Below are 9,509 nucleotides of genomic sequence, written 5' to 3'. Positions count from 1 at the left end.
TTTTATCATTGATTTCTTATCTATTACATTATTGAGACTATGATTGTGTTATTGCATGCATGTCTGAGTAATTTATCTTGTTAGGTTTAGGGATTTCATGAGCTTAATGTCAAACTGATAATCAATTAGGATTGCTAGATTATCTATAGATCTCTACACCAGGGTGATTTGTAATACTAGGGTCTGGAATAGTTAGAATAGCACGACAGTGTGACTAATTGTTTGAACCTAGAATCATAGGATAGTTGAGAGGCACGAAAGTGCAATCAATTAACAGAACCCGAACTCTGCTGGATTAGATACCTAGGCGCATATGAGAGTTGGTCTAGAAATCTAGTTGAACTAAATTGATTAGGTCGTTAATGCTTGTCTAAGGAAGCATCGATCGACGCTCAGGCCATAGCATCGATCGACGCTCGCTCCAAGTCAACAAGTGACAGCTGAGACTGGACTTAGACATCTGATTAGCAATTGCATGCGAAAGCTGGACTGCTTACATATTAAAATCGAGTTCTAGAATTGAATATATAAACCATTAGCATCCTTGAATTGTAGTTTTGAATCTTTTGATTGATAAATCCCTAGGTCTAGCTATTTCTCCTAATTGTTTACAACCTCAATCAACCAATCGAACAACTACTTTGTTCACCTTTCTTTCATTGATTTAATGCTTTATAAACTATTTGCATAGCTTAATCTTGATTTCTATAGTCTATTGTGTGCCCTAGCTCTCTGTGGATTCGATCTCTAAGTACTACAATTGAACCTCTTATTTGAGAGAGTAAAATCACTCCTTAGGGTAATTTGAGTGATATTAAATGGATAATGGAATCATAAGGTTATATAGAAGAGGGAGGGGAAGAAGAACAACGATGGGATTATGAGAGGATTCAATGCTTTGGGGAAGTAATTGATTGTCGCAGTAAGAATGTGTGTAACAACTATGGACGGCAGTAACCGGCGATCAAGGGGAGGGAGGAGGAAGGTCGATATGGCAATCTTATAGCTGAGTTTTTTTGGGCTTAATTTTAATTATAGGATCGGTAATATAGAATAAAGAATGTATAATTATTAGTTGGATATGACCAATGAAAATGATGCTCTCTTAGTGATTGGAATTTCCATGCTGATGTGGACACTCTCTCCGTTCACCATGTTCACCTTTTAGTATTGTAATAATGGTCATGTACGTAAAACTTAGGTATAAATCCATCGAACACGTGACCTTCAGATCTTCAGTCTAACGCTCTCCCAACTGAGCTATCCCCGCAAGTTGTTAATTGAATCCTAATTGACTTATATGTATTAGTTAAGTTTATTTGTTTTCTCACGGTTCATAAACTATATCCGTTTTCTCGTGGCTTCATTTAGATGAAGATTATTCTTGCATGGTGATTGTTAATGATTCCTGGTGGAATTTATTCTGGATCCTTGCTCTCATCCCTAATAATGTAACTTCCAACGCTTTCTCGTTCATTATGGCATCAAATACCAATTCGCTTAACTTCCTTGATGATTATGTGTTTGTCCCATAAGTTTTTAGAGTTCTGTTCCATTGTCTTAGTTTCATTTTCTTAATTCTTGTTTTTGGGGCAGTTTTCACCACACCGGCTTATGGTTCTGAAAGGAATGTGCACATTCCTTGTCGGATTTGGTTTGTAAGAATTGCATTCCAACCCGTTTAATATAATCTACTGATGAAAAAAAACTATACCTAACCCAAAATCAGATTGGTCAAGAATCAAGATGGGAAACTTTATTGCTGGAGTGAGAGGTACTGATCAATTCTAATTTCTAACCTAAATGATTCACTAAGCAGACAATAGTTCAGACCCACATCTTATGGTGAGCTTGGTTCTCTTTTGTATGTTGCTACTTTTGTAGTTTTGTATCATTGATCTCATGGTCTTGTGATTTTAATTCTTGATCCCTTGCTCGCATGATTTTATGCTATACATATTGAAATTTATTACTTCGATTATAATATTTTTTGAACTAAGTAGTTAAGTATTCATAATATACTTGGAAGTCGAATTATTTTTTAAAAATTGAAAGTTCTATATAAGTAATATTTCGTTATATATCTGGGAGGCGACTAATCAAAATATTCAGAAAGGTGACACGATTTTGAATTTACATTATCATTGTGATATGATATTGACGTACAAAATCGATATGTACTACTCTAGACGATAACTTCTTTGATAGATTTTGTCTTTGATTGATTTGTCTTAATTGAATGCTATAGTAATTTCTCTCATATGGAATCCTGTGAATTTCTGATGATGGAGAAGTTCCAGTGATAGGCTCCGAAAAATCTGTCGGGGTTCAGATATGTTAGTTGGTTTGGAGTATTAAGTTCATGGGTCTAACATAAAGAGACTGGTACAAATAGCATAATCTCAAAGACCACTAAAGACAGCAGTGGTTATTTTTTTGTATATAAGTAATTCATTCCTTTTTGTAAATAGATTAATAATCCAGTTGGTTAATAAATCTTACTCCTTCTGTTTCTTATTAGATGATGTTTTAGTACGAAACACACAGAATAAGGAAAATAATATTTATATTCAAAACACTTGATTAGAGAGACAAAAGTAATGCTACTCATAGAGTAGAACACAAACAGTCACACGACATCTTTTAGTGTTTTAATTTAATTTGGAGCCAAATTTTACAAGCATGAAGTTAAATTTCAAAGAAAAATAATGGAGTCAAACTGAAATTTTTTCTAAGACAGCTTTTTATTTATACTAGTTTCAAAACAAAAGATGATTTTTATACTTTTTCATGGATACCAATTTTGATTTGAATTTGTTACCTCAAGATGACGAAAGAAGAGTTTTGTTTGATTTAAATGCATCTCCACCTAGAGAAGAAATCTTCAGCTCTTACTGTTTCATCAATTTGGTCGATGGGGTGAAGCTCTTCTTCTTCTTCATTAGGTGATTTGTTTAAATCCAGTTTCTGAATCGAGTGTGTTTGGTTGATCCTTCTCAGATCTGGTGAATAATATTTTTTGTCTTTCATTTTTTCTTCTTTTACTTTTTCCTTTTGATCCATTTTTTAGAAAAATGCATGGTTTTCTATTAGTGTAGTCGTTGTTTTTATAGTTGTTCAAAAAATTGTGAGAAGAATCAATGTTGGATTAAAGAAAGTAATTAAACTATTGTTGACTTCGTGAACTTGTGCATAAATATTGGAAAGAACAATTAATTAATTTAAGAATTAATCAGCTTTAGTATTTTATTAGTTTTTACCTTAAAAGTTTCAAAACTTTATCTAATTTGAAACAAAAATCTCTTCCTAAAACATCGTTTAATTAGAAACAAAGGGAGTAGATGTTATTTCGTTAGACAAGTTTTTTTTTTTTAATACAGGTAACATATTACATCATTATATAATCTCCAGTCCTATTAAATAGGATGATCAAACTATCTATAACATATGTGATGTGGATATTCACACTTCAAGTTTACAACGACTACTTAGCCACTCCACTAATTTCTACCGTTGGATCAGATTATCGTAACGACAAACATCATGAAGATCCATGGCCCATTACCAAACATGCAAAATAGTCACGCTTGATCACCGAAGACACCCACGTGCTTCATAGTTCATACAAAAGTCAACCACAAAATAGTTAAACCGGTGATCACCGGTTCTATAAGAAAAGGAACAGTTATACGGTTCAACGACCCAACCGGTAACAATAATACAAACTTTTCTATACACGTCCGTGTTCGTGTTCGCCACACGTTTATTCAAAGCTCTGCAACATTCTTCCCGGCGAGAACAATCGAAATATTCTCAGGTGAGTTTCTCGATTCGATTTCGTGCTTTATCATCGTTTCGTTCTCGATTCCTATCTGTTAGATATTAATAATTTCTAGGGTAGATAGTAAAATCGATCATAGTGGGTTTTAATACCGTGTGAATTGAATATTTGGGTATTTTAATTTGTGGAACTTCGCATCCTGGGTTTGGTTGTTTCTTATCGAAATCAATTTCAATTTCAATTTTCTCAGGCTACAATGGATAATGAATCATCTAAATGTCCCTTTGTTGCCGAAAGCATCATCCAGAAATGCCCTTTCCTCAGAAACATCAACAAGCCTACCATTTTCTCCCTCTCCTCCTTGAATTTTCAACTTCCTGTAACTATTTTCTTACCCTTTAAACATTAAAAAGTTATATAATCTATTTTTTTGATTGAATGGGGGGGATGTAAAGTTTTTATCTTGATTTTGATTCAGGTGGTGCAAGGAGATGGTAAAGGTCCTATTTTTGAAGATGGTCCTGGATTTGATTCAGCGTTCAAGCTTTTCCATGGGAAAGACGGTATCGTGCCGCTTTCTGGACATTCTAGTTTCAGAGATGATCTTGAAGAGGAGACACCGCAGTTCAATCCTCTTGCTGGGAAGGTTGCTACTATAAGCCTATCAGCTTTTGGTCCTGGAGGACCTTTTAGCTTTGGTCCCTTCTCAGACAAGTATAAGAAACCCAACAAACAAGAGGTAAGATTGTATACAAAGACTTTACAATGGAGATCAGTAACTGAATTCGGTTGCTTGCTTTCTTCTTGAGAGTCTGGGGACTCGTCGAAACACGAGGCGGTTGGTGACGAGTGGTTAAAAACCGGGAACTGTCCAATCGCGAAATCTTACAGAGCTGCAAGCAAAGTCATGCCTCTTGTAGCTAAAGCATTACAGCCACCATCCGGTATGAAATTTAGATGTCCAGCTCCTATAGTAGCTGCGAGAGCTGCGCTTTCCAAGACCCCTTTGGTTAAAAGCCTTCGCCCTCAGCCTTTACCCGAAAAGATGCTCGCCATCGCTCTCATGGGGATGGCTGCAAACGTGCCTCTCGGTGTTTGGAGAGAACACACCATCAAGTTTTCGCCTTCGTGGTTCGTGGCGGTCCATGCTGCTGTGCCTTTCATAGCTATGCTCAGGAAGTCTGTGCTGATGCCTAAAGCAGCTATGGCTTTGACCATTGGAGCTTCCATCTTGGGACAGGTGATTGGATCAAGAGCTGAACGTTACCGTCTCAGAGCGGTGGCTGCGAGTACAGTTGCTGAAACATCTACTGTTATTGCGGGTGATGGATACAACCAGGTTTCTGATGATTCAGGGTTTGGGAAAGGACATTGTGGTGCAGGGGAAGGAGTGAAGGAGGTTTATTACAATGTGAATGTTGGTGAATCTGCTAAATTAACTGGACTCTGCTATTGATATATGTTCTTATCAAAACTACTATGTGATGATTGGATGTTTTATGTGTTGGGAAGTTTTGTAATTGTGTAAATCAGAACAAAGGTGTCGTTTTAAAGAGCAATTGGAATCTGATTTTGAGCATATAACTTTAGCTTATTTAACGGTGAAGAGATTTATACAAAGCACCAAGAAAAAGAAAACTAAAGTGAACTTGAAACGGTCAAAGCAGCCTCTGACCTGAGTATCCAAATGTATAAAGATAATGATGGAGATGATATAGTTACTAAAGTCTTTCAGTAGCTACTGCCAACATGTTGCCTTGGCATGCCTCTTCCTGTGTTTCTCCCCTGTGTGCTCACATAGTGTTGTCCTTGTGGCTCACTCATAAAGCTTGGGCAGTTAGCAAAAACATGACCATTACTCCCACATGCGCCACACAAAATCATACCGCCTAGAGGTCTTGGGTCGCTACTGAATTGATTTGCTGCAGGTAACCCAAATTCTCTGCGTGGCACGTCCACTGAGGTTCCCATACCTGAGTTATATGCACTAGACCTGTAGTTGGAACTCTCTGGGTTCATAGTTTCCGTTCTGAGTTTATGTATTTCCTCTAGGAGGGACCTGGTATCTTGAGAGTAGTCCAGCTTCTCAGCTTTCACAACCGTTGCTTTCACACGCTGTTCGTCACCATAAGTTTCTTCTTTAATCTTCAGCTTGAAGATGTACTTGGTGAAAGCAGCCTTGCGGATGATGTCTTCAAACTTCTCCTCATCCTGTTCCTCATACTTCAGATAATACAAATCTTTCGCAGGCATTCCCATTATCTCCTCACCAGCTTCCTGAAATGCTGTGGCCCAGGTTACTCCCGTATGGTCCTGTAACTGTAGCTGCAATATATACCTATAGTCACATTCATCCACGCATTTGTCACATCTCTCGCACCGCCAAGTCCCGTCTCCGTTATTAGTAACCTTTTTGCTGCATGGACGATCTCCGTTCATGATGGGACAAGCTGTGTAGCAGAAATTGTCAACCTTCATGAATGAAATGGTGGCAGTGACTGTGATCCAGTCTGGCTTCTCTGAGGTCCCTAGATTCTCTTCCTTGATTTGAGTGATCACCTTGCGAACATCTTGTCTGCCAGCGCCGGTATAAACTCTAGATATCGAGATACATGGAGCGTTACGTCCTTCTCTCTCATACCACTCCCTCACTTCTCTTGCTTCAGGGAAATCTGGTTCTACGTAGAGTTGACTTGATCCAATGGTGCTCACTTGCTTCCCGTTAAACTCACTGATCCTACCCGCCTTCACAGCAAGAACCGGGAATGCACCAGAGTCACAAAGACTTTGCAGTATCTGTCCTTCTGCGTTGCAGAAGTTACCCCACATAGTTACTTCAACGCTTCTCCCTGAGATATCCATCAACTGAAGTGCCTTCTTCTGCACCTCAGTTCCGCTCTTCCGCATAATCAAGCCAGTCGGACAGATGGACAACACAATACCAATAAGATCAACGATACTATTGCTCTCCATGTTCTCAACATCACTTATGTAACGGAAACGGAATCTATTCCGCGGAATGGCCGCATCATCCTCATAGCATTGCTCTACAGTTGACCCATTCTCTAACCGTAATTCATAGTCATTAGGGAGATGATTATACTCTTTCTGAGCAGGCTTCAAAGTTCCCTTTGAGATCAGATAAACGTTACCAACAACAATCACGTCAAAGAACTTATCAACCATCTCGTTGAAACAAGTAACACGAATCTCCCAACCGTCAGCATCAAGGAGATCAAAACTGAATAGCTTCCCATCCCCATGGGTCTTATTATAATGCTTAAGCTCTCCTTTACTCGTGACCCTAGCCTTAATAGTCCACCGACCCTGGTAAGGGTTAAGAGCAGCAATGGGAATTATCATTGGAGTAGCCTGATTCCTAGCCACTGGACTCCTGTTAGCATACATAGATGGTGGTTGAGGCTGAACCGGTGGACGAGAATAATAAGTCTGCTCCTGCCTAGAGCTTCCGTAACCATTATTTGAGTTGCTCACGTATGGCCCAGCAGAAGGTGATGTACCAGAAACAAAGGGTTGTCTTTGAGCAAATTGAGCTTGTGATGAATTGGCTACACTCCTTGTAGCCTGTTGCTGGTTATAACTAGTACCAAAGGATGGTCTTTGAACAACTTGAGCTTGAGATGAATTGGCTACACTATTGACTTCAGTCCTTGTAGCCTGTTGCTGGTTAAAACCAGTACCAGAACCAAAGGATTGTCTTTGAACAGCTTGAGGTTGAGGTAAACTGGCTACACCATTGAACTCACTCCTTGTAGCCTGTTGCTGGTTAGAACCAGTAGCAGTACCAAAGGCTTGTCTTTGAGCAACTTGGGCTTGAGGTGAACTAGCTACACTATTGCTTTGTGCATTAGGAGTCAACATTTGAAGAGGATTCCCAATGATATTACATTTCTCCGCAATAATCTCTTGTTCGTTAACAATAACAATCCTGCCATCAGAATACAGCTTTTACATTGATTCGTTCTACAATCATCAGAATCAGAACGTTGAAGAATCATACCTTCGATTCCGCACGGGGCTGCAGTTGAATCCAGTGAGTCTAAGAATCGATCCGATTTGAATACTCCCTTGCTTGACGAGAGCGTTCGAGGCAGCGCTAAGCATACCTTCTTGCGACTGGATCCCGTCGGACAAGGCGACCTTGTACCTTTCCACGCTTAGCTCCTGGTTCCTCCGCGCTTGCTGGATCATCTTTATCTCCGTCACTTGCAGGATCGGCGTCATCTCTTTCTCCCCCGTCACTTCTCCGCTCAGCATCTTCGCAATCGCTCCCGCCGTCAGATTCGCCGCCATCGTTTCCGATCGCACTGTAGAGAAAGCGACTTTTAATCAAGGAAAACGAAAGAATGGTTTTGAATTGATATTATTGAATTAGGGATTTAATTAGATTTATGAGAGAGGGAGTTTTGAGAGGGAAAGTAGAACGTTTTCGTGAGTTTAGACTATTTACATTCTGGGTCCGAGTACCTTCTAGGAATTACGTTTAAGCTTCATTTCTGTAATTCCAACTCCAAATCTATCTTATCCAAGGGGTTGATTAGTAGAGAGTGTAGCTAGAACTGTCAAATAGTCCGTTCAGAGCCCAATTGAACATGATCAGTTGGACCATATCAGTTTTGGGTAGTAATGAGTGGTTCATATTGGACAATGGTCCAAACAAATGTCCAAAGACCAATAGAGACCATGTCCAAAAGAGCATGCCCATAGATACCCAATAATATTTATAATTATTTTTTGTTTATTAATTTAGATTTTATTTCTAAAATTTTGAAATTATGTTTACTTTCCAAAATTATAAAAGTATTTTTTTTCTTGTCAAAACTATAAAACTATGTTTTTCTGTCAAAATCGAGAAATTTCATTTTTCCGTCAAAACCGAGAAATTGCGTTTTCCCGCAAAAACCGAGAAATTACGTTTTCCACCAAAACCGAAAAATTGTGTTTTCCGCCAAAATCGAGAAACTGCGTTTTCCCGCCAAAATCGTAAAATTGCGTTTTCCCGCCAAAACCGTAAAATTGCGTTTTCCCGCCAAAACCAAAAAAATTGTGTCTTCCCGCTAAATCCGAGAAATTATGTTTTCCGCCAAAATTGAGAAATTGCGTTTTTCGGCCAAAACCAAAAAAATACGTTTCCCGCTGAAACCAAGAAATTATGTTTTCCGCCAAAACAGAGAAATTATGTTTCTCGCCAAAACCGAGAAATTGCATTTTCCCGCCAAATTTATGAAATATTTTTTTCCGTCAAAATTGTGAAATTACGCTTTCCGTCAAAATCGTTAATTTTTTATTTTAACGATAAAACCATTTTTTGAGTTAAATTGTAAAGTTGTGCTTTCTTTTGTTAAACTCATGAAAGTATGTTTTAGGAAACTCATGGACACTCATTATCCATTTGGTCTTCGTCCAATTAGACCATGTACCAATTGGTCTTTTGTCCAGTTGGACCATTTATTAATCGGGCACGTCTATAGCCCGCCCAAAATGAATTGGACTGGGTTAACCCATGGTCAGCCCGCTCAGTTGACACCTCTAGCTGTAGATTTGGATTTTTTGCTTTAAGATTTAGGAGATGATTGGTTGTGGTTGTAAATGCTCTGGACAGCCAAAATTTAGTCTAGAGCTATATATGTCAACCAATCGAGCTTTTCTTTCTTTAAAAAACCCACAGCAAAAAAATCTCTGCAAAATCAAAATTTGGCTGTAGAGA

The 9,509-nt window shown here is 38.5% G+C and overlaps 2 protein-coding genes across 2 annotated transcripts; one reads left to right on the top strand and one right to left on the bottom strand.

The window, feature by feature from the left end:
- The first annotated feature begins 3,652 nt into the window (after positions 1-3,652).
- LOC106418477 lies at positions 3,653-5,360 on the top strand. Its single transcript, XM_013859200.3, has 4 exons — positions 3,653-3,817; positions 4,032-4,160; positions 4,260-4,520; positions 4,593-5,360. The coding sequence occupies exons 2-4, from the start codon at positions 4,038-4,040 to the stop codon at positions 5,235-5,237; spliced, it is 1,029 nt and encodes a 342-aa protein (XP_013714654.1). The 5' UTR covers positions 3,653-3,817; positions 4,032-4,037; the 3' UTR covers positions 5,238-5,360.
- LOC111209923 (replication protein A 70 kDa DNA-binding subunit C-like) lies at positions 5,352-8,445 on the bottom strand. The gene is made up of 2 exons (XM_048768347.1): positions 7,803-8,445; positions 5,352-7,730 (listed from the first exon to the last, which is right to left on the bottom strand). Exons 1-2 carry the CDS (start codon positions 8,093-8,095, stop codon positions 5,513-5,515), a joined length of 2,511 nt encoding a protein of 836 aa, XP_048624304.1. The 5' UTR covers positions 8,096-8,445; the 3' UTR covers positions 5,352-5,512.
- Between the last annotated feature and the right edge of the window lie 1,064 nt (positions 8,446-9,509).

The sequence above is a fragment of the Brassica napus genome, chromosome C9 (assembly GCF_020379485.1).
Source record: "Brassica napus cultivar Da-Ae chromosome C9, Da-Ae, whole genome shotgun sequence".
Classification (NCBI taxonomy): domain Eukaryota; kingdom Viridiplantae; phylum Streptophyta; class Magnoliopsida; order Brassicales; family Brassicaceae; genus Brassica; species Brassica napus.
The sequence above is the reverse complement of the archived record's forward strand: the minus strand, read 5'-3'. Positions and strand labels throughout refer to the sequence as shown.